Here is a 19,296-nt window from a genome sequence, read left to right on the forward strand (position 1 = left end):
ATGGGTATGTGTATGTGTGTGTGTGTGTATGTATATATATATATATATATATATACACACACACATACATACATACACATACACACACACACATATACATACTGTATATACAGTATATAGTAAATAACTCACAACACGATAATAACTTATGGTCAGATCAGTTTATTTATTTATACATACATTGATTGATTAGGTGCTATCAAATCAGTATTGACTCTTAGCAACCACTTAGATTTCTCTGTGATGATCTGTCTGTAACCTGGTCCTTCAGTTCTTCCAACAGTGCACCCATAACCACTGTAATTGAGTCCATCCACCTTGGTGCTGGTCCTCCTCCGATTCTCTTTCCTTCCACATTTCCTAGCATCAGAAAGCCAGGTGTTCACATAATATGCCCGAAGTACGATAATTTGAGAGTGATAATTTGTGCCTTGAGTGAGAGCTCTTTGTTGATTTTTTGATTGATTTTTTGATTTATTAAACAGATTTATAAGGCCGCCCAACTCAGATATGGTGACTCCCAGCAGCTGACAGAATTAAATACCATAAAAACACAATAGACACCCCCTCCATGATGATTCATTTGTTTGTTTTCTTAGCTGTTCATGGTATTCTGAGGAGTTTTCTCCAACACCAAATTTCAAAATACTCTTCCTATCCAGCTTCTTCAAAGTCCAACTTTCATTTCCATAAAGTGTCACAGGGGATACCATTACCTGCACTATTCTGATCTATATAGGTATAGATATGTCATGGTATCTGAGCATCTTTTCCAAGTGGCTCTTCCAATCACTACTTTGCCATGTGCTAATCTGTGGCATATTTCTTTGACTGTTTGTTCTTTTACTCTGGATGGTTGATCCTAAAAGGCAGAATCTTTTTGCTGAAATTCCCACCTAGAATAGTCATATAAAGACTACTTTAGGGTCCATCTACATTTGTCTTATCAATTTGTAATATGGAGAAAGTGTTATTGATTTATCTTAGACAGTTGTGAGAACTATTTTTTTTTAAAAAAAGATTAAGACTTCTTTCCAATATGACCTCATCTCTAAATTTTAAGCATCTTTGGAAGTCTCAAAAACTCTGGGAAAAAGATTTGGAATTTGAACCCAATGAATATTCATGGCAGGATTCAGGATTCCTTTTAAATCTATTTCAGTAACTCATCAAGAATTGACTGTGATGATAATCCGTAGATAACACTCCACTCCACTAAAATTACATTACATAAATTGTAACCTTACAAAATTATACTGAATGGGCTTTAAAGCAAATTACTTCATGCTACCATTTCTGATAGTAATGCCCAATTAGTCTTTCTTTTCAGCTAGAAGATTTTATTAGATCCTATTAATAAAAGGAGATGTTAAAGGAGCTGAGTTCTTTATAGTCTAAAATCAGTCTGGGTCAGATTTGTAAACTTGTGTTGCTTCCTGAAGGACTTCAGATTTGAGAAAACTGAATTTTATGTCATAATTGCAAACTACCTATAAAGCACCCAGGGTTTATTAGCCAAGGACTGCCTTTGCAGTAATGTATCTTCCTTTGCCTTAAAATGGCTTAGAAAATATTAGGGTTGTGCCCTAACAACAAGATTAAGTTGAGATTTTTAAGAGATAGTTCATAGATGATATTGCAGGTAAACTATGAAAGTATGTACTTCCTGAAATGTGTACTTGGAAGTTATGAACTGCATATGGATTTTCTACTATTTCAGACTGAGGAAGATTCATAATGTACACAACAACTTTAATGTTCAAAATAAGGAAACATTGCTTTGTTTGGAATTCAGATTTGTTGCCTACATCTTTTTAATAAGTATTGTGCATATTGACAAGTGCAACAGAAGTTGATGCATCATTTTGGATCTTAGAGTTACCAATGTGTATAAAAACAATAAAAGAGCCAATATAATCAACAGATAAGCTTAGGAGGCTAGTTTGCAAAACGAAGAATGAAGTGGGGGGTTGTCTTCCCTGAACCATTCTCCCACTAATCAAGGCTAGCATACACCTATACCCACAATGAACTTGTTCTGACTTGTTTTGTCTGCCTTTATAAAATTAAAGAAGAATAGATCCTCACGCAAGCATTCCAAATCCAAAAACAAAATTGAAAAAAAAATTGCTACAACATGTTGAGTGATAGATTGCTAAGAAAGCTACTAAGAAACTCCTTGATCCATTTTTTTGCTCAGAAAATTATAATGGAAAATATGCATCTTCTATTTTTTAACTTTTTCTCTCTCCCTTGTTGTTAGCCCCTTCCTCCAAAGAACATGTGCCTGCTTCAGTTTTACTATTCTCAGCAAAACATTCCATTGGTATGAAGTGTCCTGCTTTGTTCTCTGGATAATGCTATTATATAATGCAGTAGGATTATATTAACCATATAGTGCTTGTTTTAGAATGCTCAGATTTAATCCTAGAAAGGATAACTTTCTGATTAAAAGGTTGGGGAGGAGTGGAAGACCGACAGAGTAATGAAATTAAGCTTCCATCAGCAGAAGGGAAAACTATAGCAGGTGAGCCAAAGAACACTGTTGGCTGTGGCAGAGACCCTAATAACACACATATTCCAAGCTATTTCAAACCTTGGAAGCATGACAGCTGTGAAAAAGGAGTGTCAACAGGGAGACGTTATATACATACACACACACACAAGTTAGGAAATGCTTTAGTACGTATTAATACAAATAAAGCAACTGATATTGAACTTAAGAAAAAAGGGAGACAGTGGAGAGGGTTGTTGTATGGAATGGGAATGAATTATTCATTATATTTAAAGAAAGATTGCCTTGGAAATGTTTGGTAATGCACTCCCTGCGTATATTTAAATGCTTATTGTTTTCCCATTTAAAGCAACATTAATTCAATATTTTTGTGACAGTTCCTTTTTTTAAATGCTTATTGCCAAAGAAGCATTATTTAACTTTTGATGAGGATGCTTTATATTCAGAAAATATTGTTCAGTTTTCAAAGAAGATAAGCAGAATTATCTAACCATGAAAAGACAAGGGTTTTATACCATGAAGAAACAATTTAGTTTAGTTTAGTTTTTTTAAAACCTACTGCAGACAAAAATCAACCTCATTGAAAAGGGGGTATAAGATTAGATTTTATGAATGTTATAAACTCCATAGGACACCAGCACGATGTAGGTTAGGAAAGCCATTGTAGCAGTGCTCCATATGCAGTCAGAAGCCAATTGTTAGTGGACTGTGTACAAGCACATACTGTGCTCAATGATCTGATGAGGTATTATGGATATGATGCAGAGAGACCTTGTGGATTAGAACCTCACCATTTGTTTAAAAAGTGAAAGCAACTTAACATTTACACTGAGCTTGTCTGAAGAGTGGCTGCTCTTTGGATGGTAAGCTGAAGAGAGAGTTCTTTCTTTACTGTTTTATTGCTTTTGGGAATCTGTTGTATAGTTGAGAATTGAGCTGGGTCGAGAACTAGATGTATGTGCTCAGGGGAACTGGCCATTCCCAGGTTGCATTATCTTAAATCTTCTACACCACACCTATGTTATTATTTCTGTGTGTAATGTGCAAAACTGTATGCAAAACAAGTACATTATTATAAAACTTTAAAAAAAATGATAGAGGAATAGCTTATTAAAATATAGCCTGGAGATAGTTTGTAACGCTGACTTTAAATGAGAAAGCATTGTTAAAGCATGCTTATTGTGCAATGTATCAATCACTTAAAAAATATATATATTTCAAGTTCCACTTCTGCTTACACCCCACCCCTCTTTCTACTTCCAGCTTCAAACTAGGATGCTGAAGTGACTGCAGGATGTAGTTATAATGTGAAAGTACATTAAGTAATCCTATTCACACAGGCTGCAGTCTCCTATTCTTGACATTTCTTATTTTAGGAGCAACTCTATAATAACACTCTGAAATTACAGCAGAACTGAACACTAAAATAATTGGGGATAAATAATGATCCCTATATTTAACATACAACCAGCTTTCCAATAATGTGAGAATGGAACAATCAGCACTGTAGTTGACAACAGAAGAAAGTTGGGAAGTAGAGAACAACAGAGGATATCAATGTGAGCAAATCCGACAGTCTCATTAGAGTGCCTACATTAATAGAGTTAAGAGTTCCACTGGCCTGCAGCTATATTCTTTAATTGATATGGGGGGGCAGGATAGGTGATCCTCTCTTGGCTTGCCCCAAGGCAAAAACCAAAACAATACACTTTCCTCAAGAGAGAGTGGGGGGGGGGGGCAGAGACAGCAATTTGGCCTGCTGAAAAATGATGTTTTGTGTATTGAGAGGTGACTTGCTTCTTCCAGTTTCCAGAATAAGAGGGTTTGGCTTGTGGAAGAAAAAGAGTGACCGGTAGGAAGTAGTCAGAGGTAGGAATTGAAGAAAATCAAGGTGGGAGGTCTGTCTGAGGGAAACTGTTCACGATCATATGAGTTCTAAAATTTTACCCAAATCCCTAATAGTAATGATTCCATAATATGAAATGTGTTCCTTGTTTTCTTGAATTTCTATGTGATTACTCCAAGTTGAATATGGAGAAAATGATATCTTTACCCTATTTACAACCCAGGATTCACTATATTGTTAAATGCATCATTTCCATGTATCACTTAAATTTTAGATACTTTGCTTTTAAGCATGAACATATTTTGCCTTTAAACATGTACATCACAAAATGAATTAATAATATGTCAAGCTTGATCATGGAGGTATGCTTAAAGTAATGTTCAGCTGTGAAGCTTTATTTACAGATCTATAGATACTTTTAAAAATGACTTTTTGTGTGTGGGGGAGGAACTCTGGTACCATCACACAAAATTATGCCATAATGCCCAGCACCTGAAAAAATTGTCTACCTGTGCTACTTTGCCTCATGTGTACCAGGAAAGTGAGAGAGCTAAGTTGAAAAGATCTAAGTAATATTCCTTAGAAGAATATACTGCTGAGCATAGTAATTTATTAAAATCAGGTAACGTCCTTTAACTGATCTGTTAGTCCAAAAAAGTGCAGCCAAAGAAGTTTCAAATGGAATTGATGCTCACTATCTGCAAGGCTGGGCCTTTGTGCATTGCTTTGTGTCATGGATCATTTGAACAATTTCTAAACACGCAATTATTTTTCAGTGCTGCTGTGTGATCTTTAATAAGTGTGAGCATGCTTGGGTCTCAGCATTGCATTTTATGTTTTGCCAGTTTGCCTACTAGCAATCTGCTGATCAGAACTTCCAAGGCAGAGGTGCAAGTCTGTGCCCAGCAATCCCCTTTTGTTTTTGCAGATGTTTAGGCTTAAAGCGGTGTTGTGGAGCTCAGGCCCTGTTTGTACTTGCACGCTGCTGTTCTCTGCTCATTGTCTAAACCTGTGTGCATTGTTCTCCTTGACAGGTGATAACTATCCTGTGCAGTTCATTCCATCAACAATGGCAGCTGCTGCTGCTTCTGGACTCAGCCCTTTACAGCTCCAGGTATGTGCCAGAATGAAAATATGTGGGCTCAAAGCCAGTACTTTAGTGGAAAACTGCTAACCAGCTGTATGCTAAGTAATGGCTTGAATGTTAAGTAATTTTTTAAGCACAGCCCCAGAAGGATTAACACCTTATGTACTAAATATGCTGCAAACAGCGCAGCATGTGTCAAGCTTGATGCTGGGAAATTCAGCCAACTTTGTATTTTTATCAATTACCTTAATAATGTCCAGCACAATCCAATCTATGCTTAACCGCTTTTAAGCCCATTGATTTGGTGGGAGAATTAAGTCATCGTTTAACTCTTCTCTTTAACTGAAAGGTGTTTCAAAGGTACTTAAGTTGTGCTGGATTGTGCGCTCTGTGTGTGTGTAGAGAGGATGGGAGAAGCAAGAGCTCTTATTGGAAGCCAGGTTCAGAACATTTTATTTCTCTCAGGCTTTTTCCAGATGTAGCCTGTTTAGCTTTTGCTCCTCGTCGTGGGTGTCTGAAAGATGTCTCTTTCTCCTTCTTTTGGGCTTTGTGACGACTGTTTCCTCAGCCGCGTACTTGCAGCTTCTGTATTTATGGAATCTCAGTCTTTCCATGCGTTAAGTTGGTTGGATGCCAGCAGCCATCAGGAGTCTGAATTTGGTCCCTTGCTAGGTCATTTATTTATTTTTGTCATAGGGGGAACTAAATGTTGTGTGAAGATGATTTATATTCCAATTTATTATATAGCCTTTTAATATTCCCCAAGAAAAGGGACAATAGTGTCAAATAATGAAGTAGCAGTCAAAAGCTTATAAAGTGGGTGTGTTTAGCAATCACATTAGAGGTTTACCTCTTGGTTATTTAAATGATGTAGCTAATGCCTTTTGTAGCTGTTATCAACCAAAATTATAGTAGTATTAGTTTGGTAGTGGCGAGAATTGCTGCAGTAGAAGCAAATAGACTTACTTAATTGTCAGCTTTTTGGGGTTACAGAATACTTTATACCACAATCAAAAAGCCAGTCCTAGTGGTTTCAGAATTTTTTTTACGATCCTGACTGGTGACAAGGAGAAATTTGCTCAGCGATCATTTTTAGGGCAGAATTTCCTCATATTGTCCTTTGGATGGAATCTGGGAAACAAAAGAGAAGCAGCATTTGAAAATGTGTAATTTTCCACTTTCAGAAATGATTCTAAAATCCATATAGTAAGGAAAAATATAATCAAGAATGCAAATACCAGAGAAAATAATCACAAGAATGGATGCAGTTAAGTTCAATGTAAACATTAACTTACATGTAAGTTTCATGTAAACATCCAACCCTGCCGGAAAAGGACGTTTGAATTTAAGACTTGAGATAGGAGGAACTGAGGAAAATCAGTTTACAGGTATATTGTAATACAAGTCAGTTCTGTTCCTGATGGGATCAGGTATGGTGGTCAAACAGTTCGGGACTAGGAGAGAACAACTGAAGATTCCACCTGTTTTATGCACAACAGCTCCCTAGCTACATTTGAATGATTGATCTACCACTTTCAATTAGAAATGGTTAAGGACAGCAACAAATAATCAAATGGGTATCCTGCCTGTATGTTTTATAGGTCTATATAAAATTTCCTTGTTCAGTTCTCCCCCCACCTTCCAAAGATACTTGCATCTTTTTTCCTTTTCTTTCTGAGAAAGCTCCTCAAAAGAAGGCTGAGGTTTATAGCAGCTAAGGCAAGAGATCATGATACGTTTTCTTGGAATTCCCTCTACAAAGGGGTGGCTGCTGTTTTCAAGTGGGATAGCGCTCTCTTTTGTGATTGTGAGGGCTCTTAAAAGATGAAGAAAACCATATTTAGCTACTAATGTAAATTATGAATCATGCATTACCTTATTCCTTTTCAGAGCATAGGACTTGTGTAAGATTTAAACTTTGTCTAAGAAAAGTCTCATTTCAGTCTGGCAACTTTTGCTTATGTACGGTATCTATAATGGCTACCTGGATATCTCAGTTTGATTAGAAAATCCTTGCTCTTGAATTGTAAGAACAACCAATTTATATGCATCAAAACCTTCTAACTCTTAGCTGACCTTGTTCCTAAAACGATTCTTAATCCAGAGCTATTTCTGTGAGATATGCTATCAAAGGCTTGGTAAACTGGAACTGCTGATCAAATCTTATTTTCTTCATTTGAAGGACTCTACTTCCCTAATGGAGATTGCACAGAACATATTGTGAGGCTATGTCTAAGAACAATTGAAGCAACACACACAGGCCCAGACACAGTTGTTCTTTATGAAGAAATTGATAAGATTACTTACAGAACTCTTCCTAACAGCTAGAGCTCTTTCAAAACTTTATGAGTTACAGTGGGCCAAAAGGCATTACTAACAGGTAGCATCCCCTAGCACACATAACAATGACCTTGAGCATGGTAGACAACTTGGTACTTTCCAGATATTGTGCTTTACAACTCCCCAAAGTTTCAGTATATCCAATGGCAAGGGATGGTGAACTGTAATCCAAAAATATCTGGAGAGGCCAAGCATTTTCAGAGTCTCTAGTTAAGCAATATTTTGCCATATATCCTAAAGAAGAGAAATGTGTGGTCCACTGAGTAAGGCAGAAAGCTATTATTCCGTAAGCAGGTGCTCTGGCCATGGTGAGCTATCCTGGGAGTTGGAATTCATCAATTTCATTAACTGAGTTGTCCAGAATATTGTACGATCTAGCTCATGTTCTGGATGGCGACATACTGAATTCTATTAAGTACAATTCCTAATTAAAATAGTCACAAAGAGCTACAGGTAGTCCTCAACTTACAACCATTCATTTAGCGACCGTTCGAAGTTACAACAGCACTGGAAAAAGTGACTTATGACTGGTCCTTGCACTTATGACTGTCACAGTATCCCTGAAGTCACATGATCAAAATTTGGGTGCTTGGCAACCAGCATGTATTTATGATGGTTGCAGCATCCCAGAATCACGTGATCACCATTTGAGACCTTCCCAGCTGGCTTCCAACAAGCAAAATCCATGGGGAACCATGTGATTCACTTAATGACCACTGCAAAAATGTCGTAAAATCGGGTGCAGTCACGTGATGCCTCACTTAACGATCATACCACTTAATGATAAATTTTCTGGTGCCTGTTGTGGTTGTAAGTCGAGGACTACCTATATTGTCTAATCTGTGAGCCATTCAAGACAGCAGAAGAGTGACTCTTTTTAAAGGCTTTCTTTCATTTTGCTTCTCACAACCAACAACCGTGGAGAAAATTAGTTTGTGATTATCCATTTTAAATACATGGGATTGAAGACTGGGGAGTACCCAGAAATTTATATGAGTCCAATCTACCTGTCTTTCTCACAGTGATCCTTTTCATTATTTTATTACTCTCACAAGACCAGGACTTCCAAAAGTGCAGACATTCAAACCTTAAAAGGAAAAGGATTTGAAAAAAGAATAAACATTAAACTTGAATTAATAATAAAGGGATAAAACTCTAACAACCTTGTGACTCCTTTCAGTGTTGAGTAATCAGATGGGGGATGACAAACTCTGTTTTCCTCCCATCAGTGTTTGAATTAACTAACTAATGCCTATTAGTAGAGAGTGAGAAGGTTCAGTGCAATAATTCAATATCCCTTCATCCCCCTCTTTCTAGTAAAACTTCCTCACTTAAAATCCTCAGTTTGATAAAATTCACGTCCAGTTTAGATGAAAGTTACCTGGGATAAACGTGTTATTTTCCAACTTTTAAAGAGGATTTTAAAGAACAGTATCAGAAAAATCATTAATGCATGCAGCTAGACTTAGAAAGGCTGAGCTGTATTATATATATATATATTTTTGAGAGCTTTGTGTCATTTCTCCTTCTATCCCTCAAAGCAAAACAAAAAGGGAACAATGATGTGGGTGTGCATACATTTATATAAAACAGGGTTGCGGGAGAGGAAGAAGGAAAAGAAAAGAAAAGAAAAGAAAAGAGAAAGAGAGAAGATGCAATTATGTTAACTGGATTTGTCCTAAACAAAATGTTCTTTAGAGGTGTGCATGGAGGCAGAGGGGAGGGTGAAACAGCCAGCCAACCTATACCTTCTCCTCTTTCCCTGATGCTTCCTGAGTAATTTGTCCTTCAAAGTTTATCACGTATAACATTAATGAGCCTTGGCAACTCTTAGCTGTGGTTGCAGCTGTACACTGAAAGTTTTTATCATCAACGAAATTAAACAACAACTGCCACAAAGCCCTGGGCAGCCTGCGTCTTTATTGTCTTGCTCTTCTCTGCTCTTCGCTGTGCACAATGTAACGACCTTTTGTTATACCACAGGGTGCAGATCCAAAGTATTGCTGAAGCATTGCAGCGCCTGCCTCAGGGGTACAATATTAGCGGTATGAAGGCCAAAGAATGCTATTTTTAGTTGAACAGTTTGGCAGATGGAGGCAAGAATACTCATATATCTGAAGGTTGAGGGTTTGAACCATTAATTTTGATAATGTATTTAACCCTGGGAACAATCAGAAACTGTAACTCTAAGGTTGCAATGCTTTTGACCTTTAGAGAACAGAGGGCACTCGGTACAGTAAACAATATATTACATTTCTACTTATTCTAATTCTCTCACACATATAAATTTCAGGACAGGGTTGACATTTGCTTTCCTCAGCTATTTTCGTGCAGGCCCTTAAAGTAAGTAGAGAAGAATGTGCAGGAGAGAGGCCGCTGTAATGTGACAGTCATGTAAATATGGCCTTTAAATAGCTAAGGCATTAAATGTAGCCTTTTATGAAGAAATATTATTCTCAAGAACCAGCATCTCAGTGACTTATTTGTCCCCCCGCCCGCCCGCCCCCCCCCGTGAAAAAGTTGGTATATGAGCCATGTCTCTTTAGGCATTTCCTGTATGTTGCTGCAAGCTTAAAGCCATTTTTATTGGGGTTAATGCTATGCAATAGGCCTTTCTCTATCCTAGAGAAAATGCAGTTTGGGCTGGCTTCAGTCTTTCATTGTGTAAATAGGTTATACCTGTTTGTGGCTTTGTGAAATGGGACACACTCCACTACAGCAAATACAGCAGTTAGATATCACACAGCTTAAGTATTCCTAATTAAAGTATCTCCATGTGTCAGCATATTGGTAATGTTTTATTTTAATCCATTTATTTTGTTTATGAAACACTGACATATGTTTAGATTGTGAAATATATGAGCCTTAAAAATCACTTTATTGAAGAAAATTAATTCCTACAATGCTGTCTGGGTAATGTGTTCACTCACCCAGTCAGTCACTGGCGGGCCTGCCACTCTTAATGTTGCTTAGACACACTTTAACAGTTTTATCTGACATAACATTTCTCTGATGCAGCCAGCAATAATAATTTCCCCACACAAATGCTAAACAGGGGTTTCCTTTATTTTTATTTGTAATCCAGTCAAGAATTGGGGTTTGGGGAGAAGGTGGAAAAAGAGATGGGAAGACTGCGTAAAAGATTCAAGTAAGACCAATCAAAATTAAAACCAGCTTCCTACCTTTTCAAAGTTTGACACTGCAATTTGTTTGTCAGCAGGTAGATTTTCAGGTCAATGCTGTGAGTGACTGACTGTCAGCAGGAATTCCAACAAGACAAGTAATTTCACTTAGTGTATTAGTGACAGATTGCTCACTTCTTCGTATCACTAGAGAAAATAAACTTAATATTGTTACAGGCACAGTTTCTGTCTTCATTAGCCTTATAGAATCATTCTGCCTAGCGCTCTTATGCGCTCTCTCTCTCTCTCAAAAAAAGCCTCTAGATGAGCATATTTTTCTATTATTTTAAACCAAATACTTCTGCTTATCATATCTCTGTTAAAGTGAATATTTTTGCCAAGATTACCACTGTAAAAGACAGTCTGCTTGAATAAGTCTGTCCAAGTCAAATACAATTTCAAATAGATTTGTCTGAGAAATACACAGTATAGTTCAGAGAGAATTTGCAGAATATTTCATTTTTGAATGATAATCTCTTTGGACTCAGTCCAGTGAAACTAAGACTGGCTTAGCTGTGAGTCACAGTTTCATTTAGCTTCAGTGGGTCTATGTTTGATTTAGATCATTGACATCAGTGTCAATTAGAGGTGGACTGGTTCTTCAGGTCTGCCAGGCACAGTGTTCTTTTCCAAATGTATCTTGGAGATATTTTTTGCCCCTATACTTGTATACTCAGCAGCAAAGGAGATGATCAAGACTAAGGTAGAAGCTAATTGTGTTGGAGTAGGAGAAGGTTGAGCAAGGAGTAGTAATATGAAGCTGGAATAAGCCTGAGTTAAGGACTGAGTTTATTTGTTTCTCTTCCCTTCCCTTCCTAGCTGGAAAAAAGGCTTAATAGAATTTGATTGCATTTTCCATAAATGCAACCTTCTCAAATCAAGTCAGAAATTATGGTTTAAATTCTACTCAGTTTCTAAACAAGTCACTTTCAAATAATGGTTTAGCAGACTTGTTTGACCAAAGTTAATTTTAAATCATTATCTCTCATTTGTAGAATCAAGTCAACTCTCATAGAGAATTAGTTGAAAATATGTGTTGCTTGGGTTTGTTCAGGCTCATCCTTTGTGTGATAAATAATAATGTCAGGTTATGTGTGAAACTTATAATTTTGCTAGGTTAGTGCTTTAAGTCATCATAATTAAGATTTTCTAACTGCATGGTTTCATACCAATCCATGGGGCCTGGAGGCATACAGTAGACTGAATAACCCACATGGCTATTTTCCTGCAATAAATATGAGTACCTTGTGTGGAAAATTGCTTACTTTTTTAGGGACTGTTTCCATATTCCCACAGGAGCAATAATTCTTCAAGTGGAAATCATGAAACTGCTGTCTAGTTGTGACCTGGACAATAGTGGGATTGTGAGTGGCTGTATGTAATTCTAGATCCTGGACTGGGCTTTTCCCAGTTCAAGATTACTGAATGGAATTACTGGACTTAAAATTTAAGATCAACCCTATTCCCAAACCAAAACAAAGGTTTGATATTGAGCTGAAGTTAGAAATAAGACAAAAAGAAAGTTTACCAAGCAATGATAGAAATTTAGGATTTTAATATTTATACTGGCTTTATACAACCTGCCAATTACAAGAACCAATGCTGCAGACTCTAATTCCCTTGTATCTCAAAAGAGGGCTCACTAGATCAAACCTCTTTCAAGCCCAAAGCCATTGACAGTGTATAACATATGCTAGTTCCTTTTGAAAACTTTGAGTCTAGCAAATTTAAAGATATTTAATGTTGATCTTAGCTTTGAATCTAACAGTTGGAATTTGAGTATTTCTGTATTACAAAATAAAGCAGTTAACAAATTGCCTTCTTTTATGATGTTTAAATCATAGCAGAAAAAGATTGTAAACATCATTATGCATCAATATTATGCCAAGGATCTGATATTGCTTATGAAATAATTGTACTAATATTAATAATTGACCACAATAGTTGTAAATGAGAAGCGAGGTACATTCTGTCTGACTTTAGCGTGATTAAATGAGTAGTCCATTGTGTGTCAGTGAAGGAACCAATATTATATGAATGTCAAGGTGTTTAGAAAATTAAGAAAGAGTGAAGAGGCTCTTGACTATGTAATGCACTTAAGTGACTGTCCAGTCCTTGTCCAGTCCAGTGAGTTTTAAAACCCTGGAAGTCTTAGCTTGTACCTAGCATTCTTCCTGCCATTGAATGTCCAGATTAACTCCCTGAGGAATTCCCTTCACAGAGTTCTTTTACGTTCCTGTTCCTGATGCCTCACAGACTTTGTGAACTTATTTGCTTGTGAAGTTTTCAAAAACAACGTACCTAAAAGAGCATAAAAAAATTGATTTCTGCTGTACACGAAGCAGAATATTTAAAACTTAAGTCTGTTCATATGCACGAACATTTAGAAAGATCAGAATGTAGTTATTTGAACTTGAGTCCTTGAAGCCTGCGCCAAAAGAATAGTTTCCACATTTTAAAGATCTTAGCTAAGGATACATTTAGAGCTTGCGTGTTTCCATTGGCTTTCCCCCTCCTTTTGTTTTCAGCTGTTATACTCACATGCTACATTAGAGCTGTTCTCACAGAACATGTACATTTTGAGATAATTCTGTTGTTGTTATTGCAGTGAGTCCTGAAAGGACTGGTGTGCATGCAGAACACTCTATAAAGCCTTTTCAGTCCTAGTTGTAATCATAAAATTGAAGTTAATCCACTAAATATATAAATGCCGAATAAGTAAATAAATGCCATGAAAATTTAAACTCCAAGTAACGAATTCTGTAGACACACAAGGAAAATCTAGACTGCTTAAAATGATTCCAGGAAGAGACATCCACCTTGATAAGCTATGAAAGGGAAAAAGTGTAATTATGAGAGCCTTGGTATGTACTGTAACAATGAGGGGACCTGGTTTATACAGTAAATGAAAGAGTCAGAGGGTCTTGGTTCACTGAGATGTCTCAGCGGGACATAGAGACTGATGAAGCTGGTGTCAAAACAGCTCTTCCCAATTCATTTGTTTCCTCCAGTTTTTGAGGCAGAACCTTCTCCCAGGTAAGCCTCCCAATATGAAGATGAGTAAAGAAAGTTTTATTGAGGCAAGACAGAGATGCTCTTGTCCAGTTGAAAGATTCAGGTTGGCAGCTGTGATGTACTTAACTCAGTCTTGAATTTGGATGCCCAGGTTTTGGCAATGACTGTTTGCATAGCTCAGGCAATACGCCAATTTTATCTGTTCCTGGAGATAGTACATTTACATATTATATTTGGCCCTGGTGAGACATAGCTTAGCTGCATTCCATTGGACTACTGTAATGCACTCTGTGTAGAGCTTTTTTTAAAAAAGTGTTTGGAAAATCCAGAAGGCTCTAGCCAGACAGTTAGAAAGAACATGTGACTCCCTTGTTAGAACAACTTCAGTGGCTACCAGTTTATTTCTAGACACAATTAAAAGTGCTGGTTATGATTTATAAAGCCCTGTACAACTTGGGAACAGGCTATTTGAAAAACCGTATTTTCCCATGTGAGTCTGCCTGGGATTTAAGTTCCTTAGAAAAGAGTCTTCTCTCTGTCACACAACCATTGGAGACACATTGGATAGTGACTTGAAAGAGGGCCTTCTCAGTAACTTCTCCCAGACTGAAAATCCTTGCCAAGAGAAGTCAGATTAGCTTGGCTGTCCTTCTGCTGGCAAAGATGCATTTATTCAGTCAGGCTTTTGGTGTTTTAGCTAATTAGTTGCTGAAGTGTTTTCATTTGAGTCTGTATTTCTTACATTTTAATATTTTTATTTTGCCTTTGTTATTTTTACTGATATCTATCCTGAGTGATACTTTTGGTGGAAAGATGCAAGTAAGCTAGCTCATTAAAGAAATCCAGAATAACAGTAACTTAATAAATGGACCAAATGGAGAGCCAGTTTGGTCTAGTGGTTAAGGCAACAGGCTAGAAACCAGGAGTCTGTGAGTTCTAGTCCCGCCTTAGGCATGAAAGCCGACTGGGAGACCTTGGGCCAGTCGCTCTCCCTCAGCCCAACTCGCCTCACAGGGCTATTGTTGTGGGGAAAACAGGAGGAGGAAGGAGTATTAGGTATATTCGCCACCTTGAGGTATTTATAAAAATAATGAAGGCGGGATAGAAAATAAATAATATAAAAATAAATAAATAAATGCATAGCTATTTACAAGCTATGATAATGGTTAAAATGGAAAAATCTGGTTTTAAGTAAAAAAAAAAAATACTGATGTTGACAAATTCCAGAAAGAGAATAGTGGAAATTCATAACAAGTTCAATGTTCTTATTCTCATTAATATCCTATTGAATTAAATGACACCAAGACACAAAACTACTTGGCAGATCATAGGTGCTATTTTGTTATCCATACTTAGCTACCTATTCATTGGATGGGTAAAAGAGGCTGATCATGAAATATTTCAAAAACGGAAGGTTCTAAAAATCATAGGCTAACCTTTTGATTTTAAAGCATTATGTTTGCTTTTCCTGTTTTGATTTTGAAAAATTTCTTAACATTTTTTATATTGGAGTAAGGTTTATTGAATGTAATAGAGTAAGATTAAGACTACACTATGCATTTTCAGTAGATAAAGTCTGCTGAATGATTTGCAAGTTGTATTATTTGAAAGTTGAAATGGTGCACCATGTTTGATTGCCTAGTTTAGAAACAACGAGTGCCACATTTTCCCTTGATATTTTATTCTCCCTGTCTCACAAATGCTTCCTTTACATATAATATGTTTACCTATCAGGTGACATGGCAACCTCAGTGGGGAAAAGCTTTTTTTAATGATATGTTAATTGAATGGGATGCTAGAATGGCTCTTTTCCCCAGAAAGTGCCCCAGCTGAGTGATAAAGCTTCTCCTGATCAGTAGACCCAGCATATATTTATAATATCCCTATCTGCTGTCTTCAGTTCCTGCTAGTGAAAAATGCCACAGCAACTGCAAACTATGTTATAAATTAGAGCCAATCGCTATAGAACTAGATATAGGCATAGATAAATATATTATGAATATCAAATTTGCATCTCTGGTGCTCTCAGATTTTATGTACATTAACATATTTTCCTCTGTATTTGTCATTGAACTGATATGTTATCAGAGAATCTAATTTTATTTTCTCAGTTTACACCAGCAAGATGTTTGCATTCCAGAAAAGTAAATAAAATACAATAAAATACAATCATTTTTTTTACTCCATTGCTGTTGTAGCCACCAAGTAAAACCATAACCCTAACTCTAACCCTCAGATTTGGTCAGGGTTTGACTTGAGATTTGAATTTCTTGTAAGTGGAAATTTAGTGATCTGACCTAAATCAGTAGCAGTAAAATAATAAGAAGTACAAATTCAATGCACTGAATGCACTGCAAAGGGTGCCACATGAGGGGTGAGGGGGGATGCTGGTTGCCAATTAAAAAAAATATATTAAAAGCTGGGCGGCATGGTTATATAGGAAGAGACTGAGAGAAGGAAATGCAATATTTTGAATATTTTTTTTAAAAAAAATGTTTTTTGGGGGCATGAAGCTCCAAGTGGAATTGTGTACAAGGGCACCTGGACAGAAACCATCAGGTCTGAACATGATACAGGTATGCTTAGGTTCAGTTGTAAACAGGCTTTTTATCCCAGATATTTTATATTGTAACATGGTTTTCTTTCTCTTTTTGGTCTGTGACTAAATTCTTTAATAATAAAAAGGGGGATATTAAAATTGGGCTTAACCAGATTGAGTAACTAAAATATCTCTATCACCATATAAGACAGAATATGCCATAAGGAACTGACAGTGGGGATAATCACGGGGGAGTGGAGAGGCAGGCCAGGGAGGGTGCAGATGAGGAGGATACAGGTAAGGAAATGCAGGCTATGAACCTGCACTTATTTTAACCTTTAGAAAGATTTTGTTAAAATGTGAACAAGCAAGCACTAAGATTATAAACTTTTAACTAGATGTGAGCAATACAAATAATAATACTTTAGACTCATTTAGGATAGCAGCTCTGATCAATCACTTCTAAAGCACTATATTAGGCTTTAGCTTATCCCTTCTGCAAGACATGTAAGTATTGTCATTACTATGCCCATTTTATAAATGATTTGTGGAAATTGGCGGCTTGTCTAAGGTCACTGATTGAGCCTGTCTGAAGAATTGTTGACTTCCTATTCAGATATATTTTAGATTCTGCCTTTTCTCATGCCCCTTAACAGCTTTTTTTCTTTTCTTGCAGATGAAAGGGGAGGGGATGGTTCCTAGTAATTTTAGAGCTCTTAAGCAACTTAACTGAAAGGCACCATAAACACATAAAAGAAGCATATGGTCACTCAGTTTAATGTGTGTTGTGTACAGAAAGTGAGCCTTTCAAACCATTTATGCTATATGCGGAGTCTTTTAATCTTACCATTCCAAATCCCTCATCTGGGGTGACAAGGAATGTTAACCAACACTAACTAATAAAGCAAGTTGATTGGCATGCTGAGATACAGTAAACATTATGTGTGTGTGTGGGTTTTTTTTTATTAGAACAATGGTGGGAAGGTGACATTTCTGCATAGTTCTTCCTTTGCAAGAGGATCTCTTTTTAAAAAAAAAATAGGCAGCACATGCGATCAGCTGAAAGGTTGTTTTGCTTTTAGGAAAACAATGGGAGGACAGGAGGAGATTAGAAAGCATTCTGCATATCACTTCATAAAACCCATGTGAAATGGGGGCAATTTCCATACTTCAGTTCCACCCTATTTCTATTCCCTAGCTTGCACCTTGGTCTCGGTGTATTCAGCATGTTGAATGCCAGGAGCTGAAACAGCTGTTAGGCCATACTGGAAGGAAGCAGCATGATGCATCAGGACCTGGCTCTTCCTCTTGACATCTGGATGCTACTGGATTGTGAAGGCTGCCTTAGGCCAAGAGGCTGCAGGAGCCTTGCGGCTGTGAGTATAGGGTCTTTGCTGCTCTTTAAGTGATTAGGGCACTGAAGCAGCAATAATGCTGAATTATCGCTTGATTGCTTTCTTCCAAGGGATCTTGGGACAAAGAGATAGTCAAGGTGGAGTATTTACAGGAAAGTCATGTTCACAAAGACAAGGCTAATTGCTGTGTGTTTAAAATAAAACCTTTCAACTTGTCTGAATCCTCAGATAGTCTTGGACATCGGGGAGGGTGTGTGGGGGGGAGACAGACCCAGATCCCTTTTTTATTTCTTATTCCTAACAAAGTGCTAAACAAAATGTTGATAGAGAAAAGCTGGCTATTGTCATTAGAAAGCTTTAGGGTGAAGAAATTTCAGTCCTCAATATTGTAGTCTAGACCAAATGACTGACAGACAGAAAAATATGACAACAGGAAAATTAAGGCATATTGGTATTTGCACCAACAAGAGAGGAACTAAAAATGTAAATGTTTTAACAGCAGCAGAAAGGTATGCAAGAACATTGGGCACTGATTTGTTTTACAGGTTCACTTTATCAAATGGAAACAGGGCTGCAGTTGAAGAAAAACTATCTGCAGCAACACTTTTCTTTTTGATGAGTATTATGTAAAAACAAATCATTTGCAAAATAAAATATCATTTAAAAATGAAATGGGGAAAATTGTATTTTCCACCCTGCCACATTCTTCTATATATAAAGCATTAAGAACCATATGTAATTAAAAATGGTCTCTCTGACAGATTTTTTCCCCCCAGTTTGAATAATTGTGATTCTGTATTGAAGACCAATTTGTGGCTCTCAGTTAACCTCTACTATTCTAAGGGGGTTATATTTAATTAACACTGACTAAAGGCCTGATCTAAGAGGCAACTGAAAATGATTGAACTGCAGTTTCATAGCCAGAGTCTAGTCAGCTGGGAGCGTAGTTGGGGGAAAATTAGAAACCACCATTTACTGAAAAATTCCTTCCAACTAAGCTGTATTTCAATGGGCCATTTAATGCTCAGATGGACAAAGGTATTACTTCAGTCATTGGGTTGTATCAAACCCCTTCTCAGAGGCCCTGTTTAAAAAACTCTACAGGAAAAGCAGTATTCACAGCACAGCAACACTCAGTCTGTTGGAAAAAAGAAAAAAAAGTGAAATGAGGTGAGACGTAGCAACTAAGTAACTGTGTACTTTTGCTTCATCTTCAAGAGGGTTTCATAAGAGATCTGCAGTTCTGATTTTAGGACCATCATATTCAACAGAATGTTGCCTCAACTTCCATTCCCCCATCAACTTCCATAGCCCCTGTATGAAGCTAGGTCTCTATCCTGCATTTTCTTCAAATGCAACAGAATGGAAAAAATAGGAATTTATTTTAGACAGTAATATTTTATCTATCTATCTATCT

General features: G+C 37.0%; 1 protein-coding gene and 1 long non-coding RNA gene across 7 annotated transcripts in view; one reads left to right on the forward strand and one right to left on the reverse strand.

The window, feature by feature from the left end:
* SOX6 (SRY-box transcription factor 6) overlaps positions 1-19,296 on the forward strand; it is a 389,110-nt gene that overhangs the window by 286,471 nt on the left and 83,343 nt on the right. For all 6 annotated transcript variants that reach the window (XM_063289410.1, XM_063289408.1, XM_063289412.1 and 3 more), the window contains exon 8: positions 5,396-5,475. In XM_063289410.1, the coding sequence (XP_063145480.1) occupies positions 5,396-5,475 (80 nt within the window). The remainder of the gene's footprint in view (positions 1-5,395; positions 5,476-19,296) is intronic.
* LOC134490131 (uncharacterized) lies at positions 6,427-11,213 on the reverse strand. The gene is made up of 3 exons (XR_010067183.1): positions 10,971-11,213; positions 8,796-8,875; positions 6,427-6,579 (listed from the first exon to the last, which is right to left on the reverse strand). It is a non-coding gene; the product is annotated as an uncharacterized LOC134490131 (long non-coding RNA).

The sequence above is a fragment of the Candoia aspera genome, chromosome 1 (assembly GCF_035149785.1).
Source record: "Candoia aspera isolate rCanAsp1 chromosome 1, rCanAsp1.hap2, whole genome shotgun sequence".
Lineage (NCBI taxonomy): Eukaryota > Metazoa > Chordata > Lepidosauria > Squamata > Boidae > Candoia > Candoia aspera.